General features: G+C 25.4%; 1 protein-coding gene across 1 annotated transcript in view; it reads right to left on the bottom strand.

Moving 5' to 3' along the window:
- The window catches only part of LOC100205446 (sodium/mannose cotransporter SLC5A10), a 76918-nt gene extending 50369 nt beyond the window's left edge, over positions 1 to 26549 (bottom strand). The window contains exons 1-4 of the mRNA XM_065801458.1: positions 26451 to 26549; positions 13702 to 13773; positions 4375 to 4479; positions 4200 to 4259 (exon numbers count right to left, since the gene is read on the bottom strand). Of these exons, the coding sequence (XP_065657530.1) occupies positions 4200 to 4259; positions 4375 to 4479; positions 13702 to 13773; positions 26451 to 26537 (324 nt within the window). The 5' untranslated portion in view covers positions 26538 to 26549. The remainder of the gene's footprint in view (positions 1 to 4199; positions 4260 to 4374; positions 4480 to 13701; positions 13774 to 26450) is intronic.
- Positions 26550 to 26885: the final 336 nt, after the last annotated feature.

The raw sequence follows: 26885 nt of genomic DNA, 5'->3' as shown, positions 1-26885 counted from the left end.
ACCTCTGTATTCTTTGTGATGATGTCAGTGACCTCTACCTGCCACAAAACATTAGATACTCCACTGCCTTTTCAATGCATAAATGATATGTTCAGAGCCATCCCAAGGGGGGGCATAGGGGGTGTCTAGTCCCATTACGAATTTTATTCGTAGGGGGGCTAGACACCCCCTACAAATAAAATTCACTGGACGAATAAAATAGAACACTGGAGTTGGCAAAATTGGACCTGTAGTTAGCAGTCGACAAATGTTGGCCAACAAGAACTTTTTTTTTTATATAGATAAATTAGTTGGCAAAAATGTTTTTTTGACTTTTATCGGCAAAACCAGATGTCACCCCCCCATTAAAATCTTTTCATAACGTATGTACATATGTTTTTTACTGCATATTTTTAGCTTTTGATTAGTATTTAACTACAAATAAAATTGTACAAAACATTATTTGTAATGCAGTTAATTTTAAATGACGATTTATAAAATTAAAAAAAAAAAAGTCATAACTACTATAATGTTTATGGAATATTTTAACACCAATAAAAAAAGAATCTTTTACAATTATTTACTTCTGCTTTTTTTTAAATATAATTTTATTTGGGGGATTTATTATTATTATTATTTTTTGAGCTCACTTATTTTTATAGTTTTTTAAGAGAAAACTAATGGATGCCTGCATTTCGAAACCAATTCCGATTTTTTATGTAATAAACATTCTTGGTTCGCATGTGGGCATTTCCAAAAATCACGCATGAAAACTCTTACATATTTTGTCTATTATTTTCAAAATAATGAAACTGGAAATCTCCAATTTACTCTCAGTTAATTCAAATCTATATAAACATTTTGTAAACAAAGAATGGTATACTTTTGTAATGTTAATCAAAAATTAATTAAGTTTGATAAGGAATCACACATAAACCGGAAAAATCAAGTTACTAATTAAATAAACTTTAATTCCTCCGAAAATACAAGTTTTAGCAGTATACTTTTTTTTTAAAATAACATCTTATATATAAGTAAAGATTTCAAGAAAGTTACAGGATTGCACTATGTATCATAATCACAGCAATTGTTTAAGTTTATGTATGATTCATGCAGTTCATGTAAGATTCATGCAGTTCATGTATAATTCATTCAGTTCATGTATAATTCATGTAGTTTATGTATGATTCATGCAGTTCATGTATGATTCATGTAGTTCATGTATGATTCATGCAGTTCATGTATGATTCATGCAGTTCATGTATGATTCATGCAGTTCATGTATGATTCATGCAGTTCATGTATGATTCATGCAGTTCATGTATGATTCATGCAGTTCATGTATGATTCAAGCATTTCATGTATGATTCATGCAGTTCAGGTATGATTCACGCAGTTCATGTATGATTCATGCAGTTGTTTTTATGATAATATAATGCTTGCGAGTGTGAAATATTATATCCAAGTGAAATATTATATCTCTACAACAACATGAATAGAAATGATTGGTGTGGAATAGACTTACCATGACCCATATTCTTTAGGTCATGGTAAGTTCATTGATAGGAGGTCCTTAAAGCAAAAAATTTAAAAGCAAAAAGATGCTAAAGCAAATTTTTGCTTTATTTTTTTTTTTAACAATACAGCCTTGTTTTTATCTTTGTTTCTAAAATGTTGCATTAAATTAACTTTTTATGAATAATTTAAAATTAATAACTTATTAACAATTTTATTTGATTAATTGTACAACTTTAAGTTTATTATATACACATTAATTTCATTTTTATTAAAAAATTGTTCTAATAGTAATTGAATGCTAATAGAAACCAGTAACTTTTTTGTTTAATCAACCCTGAACTAAGTTCATTATTCCACACATTTAAAGTCTATTTCTATGTATATTAGGGTACGTCACTTAAAACCAAAAATGCGCCAAGAAACTTCTACCATCAATATTATAGTGCCAATATATATAAAAAATTAAAGTTCAGAAAAAAAATTGAAATTTTTTTTTACTAGGAAACTTGATTTTTTTTGGAAGATTTCATATTGTAAAACTCGTGAATTTAAAAGAAATTATATCTCAATGAATTTTAGTCTAGTTTCAATGTTCTTTATGTTGGACAAATGAGAAAAAAATGGTAAAATGATTGGCGCTAAAAAATTGATATTTATCAGGGCTGACAACCGGGTGGCCAAGAAGTCATATGCCCCTCTCCTTACTCCACTTTTGTTCAGGAGGACTTTTTTTTTTTAGAAATTTTTTGAAATTTTGAAATTAAGATTTAAATTAATTTTTTTTTTTAAATTAATGATTTTTAATAAAAACTTTAAAAAAATTTTTAAACTTTGAACAGGTATTTTCTATGTTTATTGCATTGTACAAAAGTTAAAGAAATTGCATATTTTTGTCTATGTTTATTACATAAGTACAAAAGTGAGCTTTTCATAAAATATACATGAAGCACACTTCTATAACAATGTAATTTTTTGTACGAATTGCAATCACTGTGTATTCATGTACCTCATACATGTAAACACAGAACAAAAGTTATTTACTTTTAGTTTGGTTATTTTTTAGTTGCATTATTACTTGTATTTGTTTAATATTAACAGTTTTTTTTTAATTGCAGTACTACTGGTATTTATTTAACATTAACAGGAAGAATGAGTAAAATTTAAATTAGAAAAAAAATTAAAGTTTTTACCATATTTAGGTGGAAGTAATGATTTTAATCGTACAGAAGTGATGAACATCAGAGAAATCCTGATGAAGAGTCTGTTAATACAAGAATGTTTGCTTTTTGAAATTTTACTTGTATCCACTATGCCAAACCTTTTGTTTTATTTTTCAGGAGGATGATTCTGTAAAAGAACTTTGTGTGCAATTAGCAGACTTGGTTCTTCAACAGTGGAAAAAATTGAATGCTTTTTTAAAGTTTCGGGTGTTAATAAACGAGATATCTTTGGTAGAAGGCTGTTTTATGACCTTTGTAGGCCTAAATGGGATTACAAAACTTTTTTTCTATTACATGTTATGTAATTACAGTATTATTAGCCATCAATGAACCAATATAAATTAGAGATCTTATAAAAAAACTAAATCAAAACCAGAATTAGACAGCAAAGATTGTCAATACTTTCTCTGCTCTCAATAGATAATAATATTCTGTGTAAAATCAAAGTTTACAACATTTCAAAACTTGTTCACACAAAATCTCATAAAATGTCTATAAATCTTGAACTTTTGTTGGGTAAAATTTATATAATAAAATATAAAATTGTGTCTATTTGTATGTTACATTGCAATGAGCTTCCTTTGAGGCACATTGTTGTCACTCTGGATGAACCCACAAGTTTAAAGGCATTCTTGCTTAGCTTGTCATGCAGCAAAGTTGCATCCTTTTACTGTATCTGTCCCTTCATGCTATGAAAATTTTTATTTATCTGTTTTTTTTTCCTTGCACATCAACAAAACTTTAAAATTCTCACCTACCTCATGCTTTCCTGACTCATACAACCTACAACTTTTCAAGTCTTCAGCTAACCTTTTCTTTTTCTTTAACCCTATCCTTTGTTTTTAAATAACTCATAATTTAATAGTGGTTGTTGGCAACCTTGTTGGAGGTGAATTAGTCTAATATATATATATATATATATATATATATATATATATATATATATATATATATATATATATATATATATATATATTTTATATATATATATATATATATATATATATATATATATATATATATATATATATATATATATATATATATAAGTAGTAAACTACTTTACCTCCAATAAAGATGTGTAAATTTTGTTAGTGTACTCTACAAATAGAGTGTTTAATGTTCTTAAAGAACAGAGCAATATAAATTAGTAAAAATACTAATCTAATTTTGTCTTTGACAAAATTGCTGTTTCTCCTTCTGTAGGTTTATCAGGAAGAATAATAAATTATAAAAAAATACTTCTCACAGGAAGTTGGGATAAATAAAAATTTTTAAAACAAGGTACATGTGCAGAATGCATTCTACCTGCGATTTTTTTTTTATATTAGAAATAAAGAAAATAATAGCTTAAAATCTCTTTTAAAACTTTTTCTTAATAAGCTATTTTTTTAATTTCTAAAATAGAAAAACTGCAGGTAAAATTTGGATTTGCACTTCGCCAAAAAACTCATTGTATCGAAGAACAAATAGATTACTTACCCCACTTGCAATGTATACAGGTAAAAATACAAAAGCCAAAAGTTGTAAAAATGCAAGTGCCTAAAAGTAATAAAATTTATAAAAATTAAAAAGAAAAATTAAAACATCAACTTAAATTATATTATATTATTCTATTTTAACATAATAAAATAGTGATACAGCATCTTTATCATACATTTAATTCAAATGCACCAACACTTATGCCAGCTGCAGCACCTGAACCAGCGAGTCCAATAAGATGTTCACTGCCAATATTGCTAGCAAATAAGGACATACCAACCTAGATTAGTGTGATTGTTATTATATGTGAGTGTGTGTGTGTATATATATACATATATATATATATAAATATATATATATATATAAAAATGCCCATATATATATATAAATATAATTATATATATATATATATATATATATATATATATATATATATATATATATATATATATATATACATATATATATACATATATATATACATATATATATATATATATGTATATATATATATATATATATATATATATATATATATATATATATATACACATATATATATAAATATAAATATAATTATATACATATAATCATATATATATTTTTTGTCATTTTATCGTACCATAACGAAGTTTTAAAGGTGTAAGAGTTGTAAAAACGTGTTTTGATGTTTATTTACAGCCCTGCTGTGTAGCGTTAAAAATGGTATTGAAAACCATAATTGAAAACATTGATAATGTTATATTGCATTTTTTTAACATAATTTACATGGTTTTAAATAATCATTTATCCTTTTTTTCTTAGGTCATTGATTGGATTAGTTTTTTGGTGTATTTTAATATTGGATTTTTCATTACAACTATCACAGTTACGACTGTCACAACAACAAAAAAACAAAAAAATACTTGTAAAATTTCAAGTAAAAACTATGAAACTCAGCATATAACAATATCAATATGTGCTAAATGCACACACTTAATGATTTTTTTTACCATGCTGTTCGCTGCATTAAGTCTTACAAAGTTGTTTTGCTCAGAAGTGGTAAAAAATAAATGCTACAACTGTCACACAACATAGAGTTAATTTTTAAAAAAAAATTTAAGGCTTTAATGCTCTAACTTTTGCATACCAAATTATATGATAGTATTTCACATTTCTGGAAAGTTTTAAATCATTTCCATTTTTGGTTCATTTTTAATAGCTTAAAGAGTGTCAAATTTATATTTATTTTTTTCTTCAACAACTTGTTTCTCCATCAGTAGGTTCATCAGGAAGTTACCAGAAACATAAATACTTATATATAGTTATAGTAAGTAATATATTTGCCTAAATTTAGTTTTAAAATGCAGATTTTAATGCAAACATATTTACAAATAAAGGAGAAAATTTTGAAAAAAATAAAATTTTCTTTATAAAGTAGTAGAAAAGCAATAATAAATGTCCTGAATGTCAAAGCTTAAACCCTCAGTCAATCTATATATGAAAGCCCCACAGAAGGCAATATCAGTATTACATCATCATTGACATTTCATATGCAACTTGACCATTCCACATTAAATATATATATGTGTGTGTGTGTATATATATATATATATATATATATATATATATATATATATATATATATATATATATACATATATATACACATATATATATATATATATATATATATATATATATATATATATATATATACAAACATATATATATACATATATATACATATATATATATACATATACATATATATACAGGCCTCGAAAGGAGTAAAAGGCAAGCCATGCGAGCTGCTCTTCTAAATAGCTTCTCCTCAAGAGCTTTTGGTTTTAACACGAGCTATCTGTTTATTTATTAAAAAAATTGTTTATTAAATAAAAAAATTTAGTTTTACACTTGTAACAAGCATATGTTTGTAACGTTAATGTTACAAGAGTATATACATAACATCATATGTATATACATAGCATCATCTATTACGCCATGAAAACATTCTTTAGGCGGGGGTTTTCACACTAGTTATCCATTTATTTATTAACAACATTACTTATTTAATAAAAAAATTGACAAAGAGCTATAAAAGTTTTTACTGCTTATAAAAAATCTTATAAAAACGACTTTGTATTTTTCAATTTAGTTACAAAAACAATTATACTTTTGAGAGAAAAAATTATATTTTTGTGAGAGCAGTAAATTGCTTCCAAAACCATTTGAGGTGAGTGTGGGCGAGAGTGAGAACTAAAGCTCTAGCTTCCCACCGAGGCCTCTATACATACATACATATATATATATATATATATATATATATATATATATATATATATATATATATATATATATATATATATATATATATATATATATATATTTATATATATATATATATATATATATATATATATATATATATATATATATATATATATATATATATATATATATATATATATATATATATATATATATACATATATTCGGCATTCAGCAATGCCGACCTGAAAATATATATATATACATATATCGGCATTCAGCAATGCCGACCTGAAAATGTTTGAGGTCGGCAAAAAATTGCTGACCTTGTTTCTATGTTTTATGGTAAGACCTTTGTACCAAATAATTTTTGCTGACCTGATGCTAATCTCTAAAACATTGAGGTCGGCAAATTATTGCCGATTATTATATATATATATATATATATATATATATATATATATATATATATATATATATATATATATATAATAATATATAATAATATATATATATATATATATATATATATATATAATAATATATAATAATATATATATATATATATATATATATATATATATATATAATAATATATATATATATATATATATTATATTTATATTATATATATATATATATATATATATATATATATATATATATATATATATATATATATATACACAGTCGACTCTCGATATCTCGAACTTTAGAGTATCTTGAACTTTTTTAGCGGTCCCATGGACATAACGTACTAGTTTAGGCTAAAATCCTCTCGATATCTCGAACCTTATTATCTCGAACTTTTTGGTATCTCGAACAATATTTTCGGTCCACAGGGCAATTTTCTCTCGTTATCTCAAACTTGTCATTTTTTTCAACAAATGTTTTAATAAAATTTAATTTTTTTAAATTCCAATTTTCGAAAAAAAAAAAATTTTAATTCGATTTTTAAATTCGATTTTTTTTAAGAATCGAATTTCTGAAAAGTTTTCCTTTAATATATAATTTATTCTTTTTGTCAAACGCAGCAACATGCAGCTCATTAAACGAAAACTCACGAACAAATCTATAATAGAAAAATGCAAGGCATTAAAAGACCTAGAGACTGGGATGTCTAACAAAGAGGTTGCCAAAAAGTATGGAGTCCCAAAGAACACATTATCAACCTGGATTAAAAATAAAACCAAGTTATTAACCTCACTGGAAAAAAATGGCACAAAATCTAAACGGAAGAAACTTCGTAGTGGTAATTTCAAAAATGTAGACAAGGCCATATACACGTGGTTCGTTGCAAAAAGAAGTCAACAAGTACCAATTGATGGTACCATACTAAAAGAAAAGGCACTAAAATTCGCAGAAGCATTAGGAGAGTTGGATTTTAAAGCATCTGATTGTTGGTTTCATAATTGGAAAGAAAGGTCAGTTAAATTTTGTCAAATCTTGTTCAATTTTAATATAAACAAATAACATGTATCCGTTTATATTTAATTTATTTAGTTTTTTAAACGTGTAATTAAAATTCAATTATTCTGTTCCTATTTTTAGGAACGGCGTCAGCTTTAAAATAATCTCAGGCGAAAGTGCCGCTGTGATGAATAATATGACTGCTTCGTGGAATGAAACTACACTTCCAACATTGCTTTTGAATTACAAGCTTGAAAACATTTTCAATGCCGATGAGTTTGGACTATTTTACCAGTGCCTACCAAACAAAACATACCATTTATCACGAGAAAAATGTTTTGGGGGAAAAAATAGTAAAGTCAGACTAACAGGCATAGCAGCAGGGAGTGCAACGGGAGAAAAATTACCTATGTTTGTTATTGGAAAATCTAAAAACCCACGGTGTTTTAAGCACATTAAACAACTTCCTTGCACATATAAAAATCAGCTAAAAAGTTGGATGACCGGAGACCTTTTTACAGAATGGGTAATGAAACTTGACTCATTTTTTCGTGCTCAAGACAGGAAAGTAGCACTCTGAAGGGCTACTTTCCTGTCTTGAGCACGAAACGTGCTCAAGACATTGAAGGTTAAGCAACATCAACCTAATATTTTTCCCCCCTAACACCACATCTGTCCTTCAGCCCATGGATCAAGGTGTAATACGAAGTCTTAAAGCTCATTATCGTCACAAAATTGTGCGTTTGTGTATCAAGGCTGTCGATAATAACGAACCCATGCCAAAAATTTCTATACTTCAAGCAATGAAAGATCTTGTTTCTTCGTGGAATGCTGTGTCGAAGGAGACTGTCATCAACTGCTTTAAAAAAGCTGGTATCAGCAAAACAAACAAGAGTATTGAAGAAGCTGATGATGATCATTCTTTTAAATTTTTGACAGAAGAACTTAACCGTTTGCGAGAGTTAGATCCTCGTGCTGTCCAAGAAGATCTCTCAGCGGAATCTTACATTGGTTTAGATTGCGATGTAGTAACCACCGGTTCACTTGCTACTGATGCTGAAATCATTGCTCAGATTTTAGACCCTAATTTTGAAAACGACGATAATGAAGTTGAAGATAGCGTTGACGAAGCTATTGACGTCGAAGCCCCGCCACGCCCATCTGATATTCAATTAGAAATTGCTTTTGAAACAATTCAAAATGCTTCGCTATACAGCTCAAAATACGGAAATGAAATACAATCCCTAGCACTAAAACTTGAGGACTTAATGAAGATGGAAAAGATGGATAATTTAAAGCAATATCAGATAACAGATTTTTTCCAAAAGTTGTAGTTTTTGTTGTTAATGATTTTTGTCAGAAAAATCATTAACAACAAAAACTACAACTTTTAATGAAAGTCGGGCAATTTTATTTATTTTCAACCCTTTTCTTGATATCTCGAACTTTTTTTCCGGTCCCCTTAGTGTTCGAGATATTGAGAGTCGACTGTATATATATATATTCATACATACACATTAAATTTCTGCATTCTAAAGTCAAAGTCTCATGCCATATATATGCTAAAAACATGGGAAACAGTTCTCACATTTTCTGATTCGGGACTTCAATGAAACTCCATTGCAAACAAAATGGTTTTTAATACTGAAAATGTAGTAGTATATGTATATATTCAGGTTTTTTTTAGATTCACACAAATTTTACTTTAACACAAATTCAAAACTTTAATGCGATTGAACTATTTATATTCTTTTTTGTGATTCAACATTAAAATAAAACTTTTGAACATGTGCTTTCCTAAAAATAGCAAAAGTTTTTTTTTTAGTTTCTTAAAATTTTTTCTTTGAAGAATAATAAAACAATAGACTAATAATGAATAGGGAGGAAAAGAAGAATTGATGCTACAACCTTATCTATAACATTTACTGCTCAATTGTGATGAAGTAATAAATAACTAGAAACTTGCTTATACAACAATGATAATAAAAGGGATCTCAAATCTCCGAGACATGTCGTGTTCAAATTAAAGAGATAATAAAAAACTTTAGGCTAAATTTTTTTGATTAAAACAAAAGAAAAAGGAATACCAAGAAAAACTAACTTTTTTGTTTTAGTCAAAGTTCATTTCTATTGTTTTATTGTAGGCCAAATAGTCTTCATAATATTTGCCCCAATCTACAGAATTGACAATTTATTCAAGCACAATTTATTCTTATGAGTTTTAGTACATGATGTCATTGATTTTTTTGCTTATTTACATAATCAATTTTTTACATCCACTCTGCTGGTGGAAAATGTCAGTAAAAGATGCATTCAAATCAAATCAAAACATTTTACAGTTGTTTTTATTTATCAAAAAATGCCATTTAATGTGATTCCATAACCCCCAATTTTCTACAACAACTTGTCATGTCACTTTTTATCTTTAACAATTTTTATACTTTTTTATCTTTAACAACTTGTTTAACCATCATTAGGTTCATCAAAAAGGCTTCCTGATGAACCTACTGATGGTGAAACAAGTTGTTGAAGAAAAAAATTAGATAAGTGTTTTTACTAATTTATTTTTGCTTTGTTCTTTAAAAACATTGAGCACTCTATTTGTAGAGTACACTAACATATATATATATATATATATATATATATATATATATATATATATATATATATATATATATATATATATATATATATATATATATATATATATATATATATATATATATATATATATATATATATATATATATATATATATATATATATATATAAATTTAAATTTACACTTACATCTCCAGGTTTAGGTTGATAGTGTTCTAATAGATACCTTTAATAATTTTGACTTTAAACTCAGACTTTACTTTGAGGTTTTAGTCAGAGAGCTCTGTCTTTAATAAAAGTAGCCTTATCAGAGTTTAAATGTTCAAAAATCTATTTAATGCCTGATGGTTTGCATCCGGCATAATAGTGGAACATAAAAATTAGAATACAACAAAAGTTTTTAAATTGTTGGGTAAAAGATATTTTATTCCAGAGGTATTTATTTTATTTTCATATTGGAAGTGTGCTTTTTCATACTTTCAATTTGAAAAATTAGGCAAGTATTAAATTATTCTACTCTAATAAGAATGTTTAGTTAAAACTTATATGTTATATTATCTTTTATCATTATAAGATTTTCTATATATTTATATGATTTTTTCTTTTATTTGGTAATTTGGTCCTAATTTAATAATAAATTCTAATTTGGTGTGGGGGGATACTTTTGAAAAATTTAGCATATCACAATGAGTGAATTTTTGCATTTTTGATTATCAAAAAACAGAATAATGAATAATGTTGTGAATTGTCACATTTTTGACTGTCGCAAAACAGAACTAAGACTGATGTTGCAAATTAATTTAAAGAATAGTGTCGAAACAACAATAATAGTTTAATATTTTTTTAATTAAGGATATTGCTGAGGAAATTTAATAAATATTAGTTATAAAAAATTAATTTAATAAAAAGTGATAATAAATTTAACTATCATAAAAAATTAATGAGAATATTAATATATTAGGTACAACATGCATGGAGTGTAAATACATTAACTGACTTAAATAGAAAGAATATGCAAGGAGTGCTGCAACATTGACTTACTCAAATAGATGAACATACAAGGATTTTTTATTTAATTATTAAATCAATTTACATTACATTATTTATTTACATTACATTATTTACATTACATTATTTATGTACATTACATTACATTATTATTTTACATTACATCACATTATTTATTTACATTACATTACATTACATCATTTATTTACATTACATTATTATTTTACATTACATTACATTATATTATTTATTTACATTACATTATTAATTTACATCACATTTAATTAATTATTAAATTTAATTACACTAACTCTATTTGCTTATTTTTTTCCTGTTTAACAGAACAAAAAAACAGAACAACAGAAAAACAGAACAAGACTCCTTTTTTTCATGTTTTTTTAGTAACAGTTTCTTACTAAAAAAAAAAAAACTAAATTTTAGATTGATGCCTCTGGCTTTCTTTTCTGTTGGTATCTACCATTAAAAATAACTATTCACTTACTGTTTTAGTCTGGTGACAGGAATAGTGTCGAATAATAAACTTCAGAATAGTGTCGAATATATTAAAAAGGAATAGTGTCGCAAATGAACTTAATGAGTAGTTTCGAAAACAAAAAAAAGAAAAAGTGTCGCAAATAGTAAAAACGCAATAGTGTCACAAATAGTTAATTTCAGCAATTGCTTACTGGTTTTGCTTATCTTTATAGCATATGGCTTTTACAGAAAAAAACAAAGAATAACAAAAAAAAAGATTGCTACCAAACCCCGAACCCTCAGTCAATGTAGCGGCACTCCATTGTGGCAGTAGGCTATAAGATAGTTGGTGTATGTACTGAACCACCCGGCAGCAGGCTATTTCAGTATAATATCAGACATGTTATCTAAACACACGTTTATAGTTATTATTAAATTTTTATTTTTGTTACTATTCATTGAGCTCTTTTAGAATTCATTTTTTTATTTTCGACACTATTCATTAAATTCATTCACGACATTATTCCATTTTTTTGGCTTCAACACTATTCTGATTTTATCATTTGCGACACTATTTCTTTTTTTTGTTATCTACTCTATTCATTAAACTCCTTTACGACATTATTCTTTTTTTTATTTTCGACACTATTCATTAAATTCATTTGCAACATTATTCCTTATTCTGTTACTCGACAATAAATAATGCAACAATTTGCAACAATCTATTTTCACATTTTCAACAATCAAATTTGCAACAATCAAAGTTTTGCGACACTATTGACTATTATAAACTTTTATGATTCTATTTTATGTTTCTAATATATGTAATCAATTAATAACAAAAAAATAAAAATAAAATAATTTAAAAAAATAAGAAGCATGGATGCAGTTCTCAGAATTGTCAGCTTTCAGCAAAGCTAATTGCCAACCTTAAAAATTGAGATTTAGATGTTACTATGGTAAAACCTTTGTGTTAAAAATTTTGTGCTGATCAAAAATAGTTTAAGGATGGTAATAAATTGCAAACTATATTTTTTCTAATTCCGAGGGCTGATATATGGTAAAAAGTATTTGGGTATTGATATAAGAAGGTCCAGAAGTATACAATAACTGGTTGTAATAAAAAAAAAAAAGGCCCACAATACAAAAAAAATATGTTGCTAATTGCTTAATCTCTTAAGTAATGAAAATCAAAATAAAATCTTATTTTGAGTTTGCATTTTTTTTCTAAAAAAGACATTTATGGTGATGTTCAGTATTCAACATGATTTAATGGAACTTAAAAATAATTTTCTTTTAACTTTTTATCTAATTGAGGTTTTTACTTTTTTAATTTTCTTTTACTTTTTAACTTTTTAATTTTTTTAAATTACTTTTATTATTATTGTTTGTAAATCATCATTATCCAGAGAACCATTATATTTGCAATTAAGAATTTACAAAAAAAATAATAATAAATTTTGATAAACATAAAAACAAAATATAAAAATCAAACGGAAATATCAAATTGAAATATTTTAACTTATTTTTGATTAAATAAAAAAAAAAAAAACTTGAAAAATTTTTTTTCACTGATTAATTAGAATAATAGAAAAATATAACTATATGAAAATGTATAAAAGTAAAAAAAAATTAAAATATATATATGAAATATAAATATATATAAAAAAGTATAAACAATTAAAGTATACATCAAATAAATAAGAAAGTAATGAAGTATAATAATAATAATAAAATAATGAAGTACATATCAACTTACCGGCAAAAAAGTCATAAATCTACCAGCCAGAAAGTAACCATCGATTGTGCCTCTTTTTGACTGAAACATCGACTAAAACAAATTTTTGAAAAACAAATGTTTAAAAAGAGATTCATATATATTTTTTAATCTAATGTTCTGCTAATACAACTAACATTCCATGCAACAAAAAAGTGTAAATATTTGAAGTGAAACTTATGTAATTTGATTTATTTGAATTTAAAAAATAATTGAATAAAGACAAATTCAATAATGCCACCACACAATTAAAGAATTGATTTTTTAGAACCCATATCTTCGTTTAGCCCAGGTCTGTTTTTTATATTGTCTTATTTATTTATATTTTTTATGTGAAACTCTTATGTAACTTATTTTATTAAACAGCAAAATATATACTACTAAAAAAAAAAAAAAAGAAGAATTTCAATAGTAAAACCTTATAATTATCTTATAATTATTTTGATTACAATTGAAAAATGTGACAATTGAAACATGTGATAATAAAAAGTCTCCTAGTGATTAAATGGTTGATAATAAGCTATTAAACCAAACAAACCATTTCTTCATTATACTGAAAAAATAGCTGTTTTTTTTTATTTTTGCTGTTTTTTTATGACCAAATTTTTTGCTTGTTTAGGGTCTAACTGAAATTTTCAATTGCTGGAGAATTCAGCTAACAAATCCTTTTTTTTAATATATTAATAAAATTAACTATACCATTATACTTTATTTATTTATGTGTCTTTATATATAATACATAAACAAATAAGAAATAATGATATAAATAATCCTAAAAACACATTAAAAAAAAAGAAAAATTTTTTTTTGCTAAATTCTCCCAAGATTAAAAATTTAAGTTAGAACCTTGTCAGACCACAAGGAACAGGTGCAACAAAAGGTGTACAGTGCTCAAAGATTTTAATAAACTATGTTTATCTTAAAAAAATTTTAAAACAGAAATAAAAACATGATCATATGTACTAATTGTCAGTTTAAATTATCACATGTCATATGTGATAATTTAAACTGACTATTTTTTATTTTGAAAAATAAGAAAATAGTCAGAAAACAATAAACAAACCCGGCAACATTCGAATAAAATTAATTATATAAAATCATTTAATAAATTTTATGCGACAGGACAATTACAAAAGATTTTGCCTAGAAGATAATGCTGCCAATGTTTTGAGCTAAAATCATTTCTTGATTTTTTATCAAAACTTTAAAAAGATCTTTTGCTTTGCTTTCTATTTTAAATAGAGAATTATTTAAATAAGAGGTTTATCTCATCTGTTTTAAATGTATTTAATGTTTTAAATGTTATCTCATCTGTTTTAAATGTATTTAATGTTTTAAATGTTATCTCATCTGTTTTAAATGATTTATGTCAGAAAAGATATTAAAATTTATTTTACAAACATATTTATTAAACAAATGAATTTTTCATAATTTCACTGGAGCAAGTTAAAATAAAAAAGCCAAATTTTTTTCTTTAAAAGATTTGAATACTTAGAGCTATTATAAAGAATTGGAGAACTGTGTTTTCTTAAACATTGTAAAACTGTACTGAATTTGTTACTTTGTAAAACTGTTTATTAAAAGGTTTGATAAAAATGAATTTTATTTTTATATAACTATGACAGCTAAGACAAATTAACTAGAAAATGAAGAAAGACTTTAAGACAAATAAAGAACGTATTAAAAACTCTAAAGGAAAAAAAAATTCTATAGATCCCAGATCCCGGATCATGTTGTTAGGATATTAGTTACTATAATTAAATTCAACAATAGTACTCAAGACAAGTTTTGAGATGGACCATGGGGGTACATCAACTTAATTTGAATAACCTTTGTAGTATCTTCTACCTTGGTAAATATGTTTACCCACCAAAAAGAATCATACTTACATGCAACAAAATCATTTAGATTTGGTACAACCACAACATCAGACCTGCTGCTTTTGACAATATAAACCTGTCTGCATATTGATGATCACTTGGGCTTTTACAACTAATTTTAAAATTTAAAATGGGAAGGGGAAAGGTGGGATGGTTGATCTCAGTGGTATACTTTATCTCATGCAAATTTAGATTCTAGTGATACTTTAACACTGTTGTGTTGGCACCTCTGTGAAGTGGCCTTATTTTTTTTATTTTTTCAACAAATGGCTTTTAACCTAACAATTTAATAAAAATTGTTATATTTCGTGACATTTAAAATTTTATTTTTAATGCATTTATTTTATTCACATTCACCATTTTCAGCCACCTAAGTACTAAGTTAAAATAAGAGCAATTAAAAAGTTAAAGGAGCTGTAAAAGCTGTAAAAAAATAATGTGGGCTACAAAATGTTTACTAGGCAACTCAGAATAAATGTTATGACATTGAAGAGATAATGCAGAAGAAACATAGTATGTACAAGGTGCAACATGCTTTTTCAATTGATCAGAAAAAAGAATTTGATATCACTTTGGAAGACATGTCTATGATGTAATGTGGTCTAAATGTTGTGCAACTGCACAAATTGGAAAACTTCTATCCTGCAACAAATAAGACACCATATCCCACCCCTGGGATAAAACCAAGCAAGCTGTTTCCACAACTGATAATGAGGTTTTCTTGATAGAAAACCTACATCAGCATTGAGAAAAACAGAAGTCACAAGCTTGGAGCAAAGTTCTTTTACTAAATTTAAAAACACTTTTACAAACATAATTGGAATTTTGCAAAATTAAATGATACTTACCAGTAAAACTGTCGGGATTGGTTTCTAAACCATGCAACAAAATCACACTGGATGGATGTTTTAATTTTCTAAACTTTTTGGAACACTTTTTGTCCGTTTTGCTCAACCGAACTCAGATTCGAAGCATTTAATTATTATGGGCAACTATAGCCAACTGAGCCAATGCTCAGTGAAGACTGTAAATTATGCAAGAGACAACAGTATCATTTTCTTATAATTCTGTTGCACACTTCTCATAAGTTGCAGCTTTTAGACTGCTGTTTTTAGTCCGCTAAAGACATACTATGCCCAAGCAGTTTCCAATTTTATGATAAAACTCCTAGGGAAAACTGTTACAATTTACGATGCTGAAGTGCATGGAGATAAATTCCATTGAGCCATGGCTCCTACAAACATCGTAAGTGGGTTTAAAGTATCTGGAATATGGCCAATAAATCAAAGAATATTTACTGACAATGAACTTATGACTAGTGCTGTGAAAGACCATCCAGACTCAACTTTGATTCAGGAATCAGTACATGATCTAACGCAACCAACACCTAGTAGCACTCCATCAGTTTCTAAAAAAAACATCATTTGGGAACCTGAAACCTCCCAGTCAAACATCAGATAAAATGTCTCTGAAGCATTTTTCTCCAAAGACATCCTCCTTGTGTACTTGTGCACATTTATCTTGAGGTAAATAAAGGGGATGCTCTTGTATATCGGTGAAAAAGTAGACATTACAGAACTTGCTTGTGAGAAGATAGTTAAGGAAATCATTAAGAAAAGAGAAAAAAAGCTTCAAAAACTTAGAAGATAACTTTTCAATTTGACTGATGAAGAGCATAACCTTTCCAGCAATCCAGATTTCAGCTCTGACTCTGATTACCTTTAACTCTTTGATTCCGTTTTAGTCAAGTTTCCTACAAGAAACTTGACTAAACTGTTGCGAAATTTTTTATGGCTCAACCTATTTCTACTTTTTTTTTAATGAAGTAGGTATTTCAGTTTGCATTATTGTTTAATTTAATTACATATTTTATTTTCATGGGATACTATATTTCATATAGACAGGGATACTTGATCCCTGTAAGTAGGTTACAAAAGCTGATCTGGCTTGATTGTGCTGCACGAGAGAGGTTTTGTGTAAACAGCCTGTGTAAGGAGATTAATAAATTCTAAAATCAGATCAATTATACCACCTTTCCTCTATGTAATGATGGTTACTTCTGGTTGCTGAAACTTTTTTTTTCCATATCTTATATTCTTTAGTTGCTGTTGACATGCTATTGATGTTTCTGTGGTAATTTTATAAAATGTAATTGTGTTTAATATACAAAATAAATCAAGTATATCATTGGACAATTTTCCAGTATCATCTTAGTGTCACTTTGTTGTCACCTTGCTGTTTCTTTAGGAATTTTATCAAATGTGATTGATAAAATTCTTAAAGAAACAGCAAGGTGAAGATTGAAAGTCAAGAATATCATCAACTGTCAATGTTTGCTTTTTCAGTGGTCTTTGTACACTCGCTCTTGCTGTTGTTCTGTTAACATTATCACTTATACTATCGCATGGGATTTCAAATGGTTAGTTGCAAAAAAATTGCCCATCAGCTGTCATCTGAAAATCTTTCTTATGGTGGTATAGATTGAAAAAATTTCTTTATTATTAATATATGGTGGTATTAAATTGGTAATATTGGTGGTAAATATTAAATTATGTGGTAAATATTAAATTATGGTTTAATAATTAATTTATGGTGGTATAGATTGAAAAAGTTTTTTTAAAAAGTAGAATATTCATGCAAAAAATAATAAATTATATTGACTTCCACCTAATAATTTATGAATGTACTCTACAATTTTCTTTTGTTACTCTTTTGAAACACAAAGCACGTATTATGATCAAGAATGACTTAAGTTGAATAATTGGTTTAAAAATTTCATTGAAATAAATAACAACTGGATGTACCAGCGCTCAGAATTAGGGTCAGCATTCGGCAATGCCAACTTAACTGCTGACTTAAATGCGTTTGAGGTCAGTAAAAAATTGCTGACCTCATTTCTATGTTTTATGGGAACTCTTTTGTGTCAAATTTTTTTTTTTTTTGCTAACCTGATGCCAACCTCTAATAGCGTAAGGTCATTTTTCCTAATTCTGAGAGCAGATGTACTGTACATTGTTGTTTATTCCAATGGTAACTTTGTATTTCATCCTTTATAATAAAATAAATATAAAAAACATTTTAAAAATAGCTTTCTATTCAATCGACTATAAAGTAGAAAATAACTTTTTTCTGTTTCTGGTACTCGTGGAAATCATGTACTTAGTAATAATCACTTTTGTAAAGCCAATACTGGAAGACATTGAAGGCAATTCAAGTACGTATGTAAACAAACAAACTCATTGAAGTAAAGGAATAGAAAGGTTGGCGCCTTTAGCTTTATGTACATTTAAAACGAATTTGATTTTGAAAGCATCTGACTTAAAAGGCGCCAAACTTTCTATTCCTTTACTTCGATGAGTTTGTTTGTTTACATACGTACATGAATTGCCTTCAATGTCTTCCAGTATTGGCTTTACAAAAGTGATTATTACTAAGTACATGATTTCCACGAGTACCAGAAACAGAAAAAAGTTATTTTCTACTTTTTAGTCGATTGAATAGAAAGCTATTTTTAAAAAGTTTTTTTTATTTATTTTATTTTCTACTTTTTAGTCTTGATAAAATTGAATTATTACACTAATTGATTATGATTAATATTCAATAAAAATTTATTTTGAATTTTTTATATAATAATTAACAAAAATATTTGGAGCATATTTTTTTTTATTAATTTAAATGTTGGTTGGGTCTTCTTCTCGGTTGATGTATTTGTTCTTTTTTGGACGCATTTTTATTTGTCTGAAATTAACAAGTGGAATATTTGTAAAATTTTTAATTAAATTTATATTGATACTTAACACTTTTTGATGCCCTCTCGGTTTCCGATATTTTTTTCGGAGTTCCAGATCTAACTAACTGGGAGGTGGGGCATCGTAAATCTAAAATACTTATTGAATCAAATGTAACAAATATAGCTATTGTTAGTCGGCAAAAGATTATTTGTAAAATTTCAGGGCTGTACGATCAAAAGAATTGCTTCAAAAAGCGCTGTGAAGTTTTGGCCTCTACAAAAAAAAAATCAAAAAATCAAAAAATGCGGACTCGTCAGTGAGTGAATAGAAAGCTATAAAAAACTGATAGATCTTTGCAAAATCTACCATGATAATACATTAATTGTAATCTAAACTAGCAGAATATGAATGTGTCAAACAAGGTAACTTCGTTAGTAATTAACTGAGACATGTCAGAACTTTTCTACTGAATAATTTGAATTTCTCTTTTTCATCAACCTCACTTAATTCTGCCATTATTGACATTGTTAATTGACCTTGCTATTTTTGAACTTGAAGATCACATTTAAAAGCTAAATGTTTTTCAAAAGAGTAACCAATTGAGATGTAAGGTAAAATAAATAAAAAGATGTAGTAAATTGTCTAAAGTTGATGTAACCTTGTAACCAGTTGTAACTAATTTGAGACATAACTTAACTTGAAAATGTTTTAGGGGTTTAAAGATGCCTAAGACAAATTTTCATGAAATCATTCAGCAAATCAAGTCATCAGACCAATCCAATAAAATCTTATTGAAGAATAAGAACTACCACTCTAAAAGCTAACAATATGGTACACTTTGGCTGTGAAGGGAATACAGATTTCAATTGCCTTCTAGTGTGAGTGTTAGTACCCACACAGTCAGAAAGACACTTTGCTAGGTACTTTTACCTTTGATTGTACCATGTTGCATTAGTTGATTGATTAGGTTGCCAAACCTCTGCAACTGCCTCAAGTTTTGCATGAAGACTGTATAAATAGAGTGACATATTTTGTTTTTTTAGTAATTTTTTTGACAATTTTAGTAATTTGTAGCACACAAAGTCAATGCATGCCAGCCACCAATATCTTCAATTCATTAAACATTGCACGTTCTGTTAAACTATGTCCAATAATTATGATTTAGGGGCACAATCATTGCTAACAGTCATGCTGGTTTTACAATAATCCAATAATAAATTTTTTTTATGGAGGACAAATGGTTTTATAGAGAAGTAAACTTTTGTTTGTTTATTGAGACCAAGCTCAGATAACAATGGATTTTTGTAAACTGTCATTAGCAAAATTTCATATTTTTTTACCTGTGTTAAAAAGGAATAAACTGTGAAAGTTTGATGCCTAACTAATTTCCGAAGACATAAATAACTAGCATAAAGTGTAAAACCTGTTAAAACCAGACAAAATGATTTTTTTTTATTCCAAAATAGTTTTAATATTAGGTTGTTTGAAAAATTGATTAATAATCGTTCACTAGTATAGTCAACTGAGTAATAAATTATTTTGCAATATTTTGCAAAGTTGAAATACTTTGGATTATATGCTTGATCAAAAAAAAAAGCTTTATCAAGATCTTTATGGATATTCCAATTCAGCATTTTTTCAACATTTTTTCTCCATAATATATAATATAAAAATTATAAAACCATTTATTTTAATGTTTTTTTTTTTTAAACTTTTATACTGGGCAGTTTAAATCCACGTTTAATGGCAACCTGCTCATGAAACAAGAAAAACAATATAAATGTAAACATCCTCAAGAAATGTATATCCTTTTACAGCTATATCCTGAGCAAAAAAAAAAATTTATGCTATCTTCATGTTTTTTAGATTAAGAAAACTCTGTGGTATGTTTATGAACAATCCCCTATAACCTTTTAAATTTATGTCATGTATTGTAGCGTAAACAAGATTCATTACATTATGTGCAAAATGTCCATTATTTTTGTGTAACCGAGACATAAGATTTTACGTAATGATACATAACACTGTAATGTTATGTTACCTACAAAATGTCTGTTATTTTTACACAACCGAGACGTAACATATTATCTAACAATACATAATACTATAACATAACGTTACATGCAAAATGTCTGTTAATTTTAAGTAGCCAACACCTATTATATTATGAAACAATACATATTGTTTTGTCCTAATGAGACGTAACATTGTAACCTATGGTATCTTTTTAACTTAATGTTTACTTTTCTTTAATTGATATATATATATATATATATATATATATATATATATATATATATATATATATATATATATATATATATATATACGATATATATATTTATATATACATATGATATATATTAAGATATATATAATGCCAAAGACAGAAGAAGTTGATGTAGTAAGATAGCTTAAAGAAAGCGGACAGATGTTGTACTGGATGTTAGAATGTGCAAACTATACAATTAAAGGGATCCCAAAGTGCAGAGACAAGTTGTGTTCATTTTAAAGAGAATGATTAAAAAAATGTTTGGGCAGAATTTTTTCAAGTAAAACAAAATAATAAATGTATACCAAGAAAACAAAATTTGTTGCTTTACTCAAAGCTTGTCTTCTCCATGTTAGCCAATCTCTCATAGTCTTTAAAATATACGCCACAACCTACAGACTTTACAATTTATTCAAGCACATTTAATTCCAAAGGGTTTTAGTAAATGACATCATTGCAGAATTTCAATAAGAAATCTGAAAATTCTTCTTTTTTTTTTATCAAATTATAGAACTTTTTATTTGTTATTATTATAGATTACTAAAATATTTGTTTAGTTACTTATTTTATATAAAAGTTTATTTTTCGTCATAAATTACTGTAGAATTTCTTTAGTTATTTTATTTTCTAAATTTCGCAAACTTCGCATTAAAAATATAAATAAAGTATTTCACATATTTTAAGCTCGTCTATGCTATAAATAATTTTTTGTGCTATATTTATTGTTATTAAATGATTATTATCTTTATTAAGATTCTGTTGAAAAAATTATTTTGTATTATTTAACACTACCGCAAGCCGCTGACAGCGGCTTTTGATTTTTTCAAATTTTGACTGAAAGCTGCTGGTAGCAGCTTTTGAATCTGCTTCACAATTTATCTTGTTTTGAACATGAATTTTCACTCTAGACACATATAATTTCTTTGTTCTTAAGGTTTAATTCTTTACATAATCAAGAACAAATAAGAGCCATATTGTTATTATAAAAAGTTACACTTGACAAAGTTAAAAAATCTTGAGTAATCCTTGATTAAAAAAAACTTCTCTAAATTTAGTTCTAAAATAAAGCAGCATTAACACTATAAAAATTTAACTTGTATAAGTGGATAAGTATTTAGCTAAGTAATTAAAAACGTCTTTTTTCTGTCTCGAAAAACATTCTTTTTATACATTAAATGAATTATGTTTTGGACTTAATGTTTTAATTACTATTTATAAAACAATGGTTTTAAGCACTTTGCATTTCTTATTGCTCAATGATGTGTGTTAAAAACTTATTTAATCAAAAAGTTCATGTGCTTAGCTTCCTATTGATATACAGTTTGTTATGCTTTTAAAGAGATTTACTATTCGAATTTTAATTAGTTGTCAATGTTATGCCTTCCAAATTTTATTCAAAAAAATGTGCGATGCAGTTTAAAGATTTTTGTTAAAACGATTGGTAGCGAAAGATTTAATCTTATGAAAGTTTAATTAACAGCATTTACTTGCTAAACTTTTTATCGGGTACAAGTATTCTTGAAATTCTTATTTAATCATGCGAGTATATATTTAATGAAATTTATTCTGTAAAACATGTATTGGTTATTTTATTTTATTTTTAAAATTGAACAATTATTGGTCAAGATTGCAAAAAAGTGTAGCATTATCGAGTAAATTTTAAAATTGATATCGTTTAATGAAAAACTTTTCATTGTCGATTTTGATAGTTTTTTGATGCGTAATTTTAAGAGACAGGTTTTAATGTTAAATACTTGCCAAATACAACATAAATTAGGAAGTATTAAATATGTTTTTAACGCGCGCTGCAACACATTGACTATTTTATTCGCCATCTGTCTTGAACTGTTGCCATAAGACACTAATTATTGCTTTAATTAATAAAAAGCTGTCTGTAAATTTGTTAAGTGTAAAATCTATTAATATTTTCTAACTAAAAATTTAAGAATTCAGCAAATATCTCTAATAAATGATGTCATTTACCAAAATTCTTTATCAATTAAAAATTTGAGAATTTGTAAAATGTCAATAGGATAGGAGAACAAAAATGTCATAGCAATAAATGGCTTAAAAAAGTTTACATAACACATTGTTTAAATAAAATAAAAAAAAGATTCAGAATATATAATAAGGTGATCAATGTCTTTTTTGAATATTTATTATATTTTGACATAAAAATCTTAAACTTATTTAGTTCTCTCGCACTCTATAAAAAAACATTATTTTGTTTAGCTTCTTATAAAACTTATAGGAAAGTCGATATAGAAATACGATTGATAATAAACACTTATTTTAAAAAACAAATAAAACAGAAATAAATAACATTAATACAAAAGAAAAAAATTCTACAATAACATCATTTACTAAAAGTCTTTGAAATAAAACGCGCTTGAATAAATTATAAAGTCTGTAGATTGCAGCGTATATTTTAAAGACTTTGTGAGGGTTTTTGTGACAAATTGGTAATAAAAAAAATAAAGTAACTAATTAAGACAAATCTATTTTATAATATAAATAAATGGTGATAACTAGCAATTTAAAAAATATTTTTTTTGTTTGTTACAAATGTCTTGACAAACACATTGTTAAATACGATAACTAATTAATGAGTTAATTTTATTTAACAAAATTGCTTATCAACAATATTATTTATCAATATATTGAAAACGCATTAATACATTTGTCAAAACTATTGTAATTGAAGAGTTTTTTTTTTTTTTAAACTAAACCACAAGCTTAAGCTTGTGGTTTAGTTTTAAGACTTTTTAAAAGACTTTTTAAAGATAAATAAAACTTTTAAAACTTTAAAAGTTATGTAAGGTAAAACATAAAATAAGTATCTTTAAAATTTAAAGTAACTTAAGGTACTTAAACAATTTAAGGTACTTAAGCAATCTAATTATTTGTTTTATTAGCTTATAAAGCTAATCGAGACATAACGTAACGTAAAACATTTAAGAATTGAAACGTAATTAAATTATATCACAAATATAAATTTTTTATGTTACATCACAACTTTTTTTTTTAATGCTTTTAAAAGTCTAACCAATTGAGACATAACGTAATGTTAAAAATCAATACTAAATCTAAATTTAGTTATGTTACATTATGCCTCAATTAGTTACACTTTAAAAAGTTTTTAAAAACACAATTAAGACGTAACATTGTGAATTAAAAATTAATTCACAACGTTAATATCGGCTTAAACAAGATTTTTCTAACAGACCTAAACAAGATTTTTCTAACAGATCAGTTACATGTGTAGATAAAAAAAATGCATACATCTTTGTAAAATTTTGGAAATGTGCTTCCTTTTGATGTTGATAATTAGATCTGATACATTTAGCTTTATAATATTTTAATTGTATCAGATCTTTTCAACACAAGTTAATAAAAATATAATGAGAATATTAACTAATTAGTTAATAAAAAAAGTATATTAATATACTTTTAAAAACATTAAATAAAAAGGAACCATTGGTTTATCACTTTAAAAACCATTTCAGAAATAGATTTAACTCTTCAGATATAAACTCAACAAACTTCAATTTAGCAATCAGCAATAAAAATGCAATAAAAAATTAATTACAAAAAATAAAATCAAAAAAAATAAAACTTATTGTATCTTTTAAAATAATTTAACCATTTTCATCAAGGTTGCTTTGGTTTTAGTAAACTTTTTAACTGTTCAATAAACTTTAAATACCTAATAAAAAACTTGCTGCTTGTTCACAATATTTTGATTATCACACCAATGATGGCCACAATAAAGTAAACAACAAACCTTCATCTCAAATATATTTGATACTGTCTGAGATAAAAGGTTTGGAGAGATGGAAACTTCTGAGTAAATGTTCTCATAGAAAGACATTCATTCAGAAGTTTCTAAAATTGATATTTTAAGGCTTCCAAGAACTGAGTGAAGACCAATATCTATTAATGTTAAATACTCATTAAGTTTGAAATCTTCATTTACTTGTCTCAAAAATTTTAAATTTAAAACTTTTGATTAAATAAATCATAAAAAATTCTCTCTCGTTGTTAAAAATTAAATTATATCAAATTAAACTAATAGTATTAAAAAAAAAATTAAACTAATAATATTAATTTTTTATATAGTATAAAAAAAATTAATATTACTGCTATATTAATTATAACTTTTTATATTTTAGAACAATTCTTGAATAGCATATTTTTGAATAAAAGGATATCGCAGAACTGTGGCTACCATCTGTATAAGAATTTAATGATTGCTTTTAAAGTAATAAATTTTACAAAAATAAAAATGTACTTATTTTTTAGATTTATTACCTTAAACAGGTATAACTAAAAATGGTTTTATTCTATTACAAAATATTTGAAACTTTATTTTAGTAGTTTATTTTAAAGCAATTTAATTAAAAATGAGAGAAAAAAATTTCATAGTAAATTTCATAGTCTCAAAATTTTTTTTGACACCAGAAAATAAAACTTTAAATTGCATCTTAAAAAAAAGGCTTGTCACTATATATATACATATATATATATATATATATATATATATATATATATATATATATATATATATATATATATATATATATATATATATATATATATATATATATATATATATATATATATACATATATATATATATACATATATATATATATATATATATATATATATATATATATATACATATATATATATATATATATATATATATATATATATACATATATATATATATATATATATATATATATATATATATATACATATATATATATATATATATATATATATATATATATATATATATATATATATATAAATATATATATACATATAGAAAAAAAATACCCATATTCCAACAATAACAACTCCACAAAAATAAGCTGCAATCACACAGATATCAGCAACAGATAGATTTCCAATGTTATTATTCATTTTTAGTGTTTTTATGCTGTAAAGTAAACAAAATTGTATATATATATATATATATATATATATATATATAATATATATATATATATATATATATATACATACATATATATATATATATATATATATACATATATATATATATATATATATATATATATATGTATATATATATATATATATATGTATATATATATATATATATATATATATATATATATATATATATATATATATATATATCCTGAGTAAATGAATAGTAGTAACATAATAATCCATAATTATTATAATTATTGCAGACAATTTTGTATACTGTTTTGTAATAGTAATGTATATGTTTTTTATAACTTA

The sequence above is a fragment of the Hydra vulgaris genome, chromosome 07 (assembly GCF_038396675.1).
Source record: "Hydra vulgaris chromosome 07, alternate assembly HydraT2T_AEP".
Taxonomy (NCBI): domain Eukaryota; kingdom Metazoa; phylum Cnidaria; class Hydrozoa; order Anthoathecata; family Hydridae; genus Hydra; species Hydra vulgaris.
The sequence above is the reverse complement of the archived record's forward strand: the minus strand, read 5'-3'. Positions and strand labels throughout refer to the sequence as shown.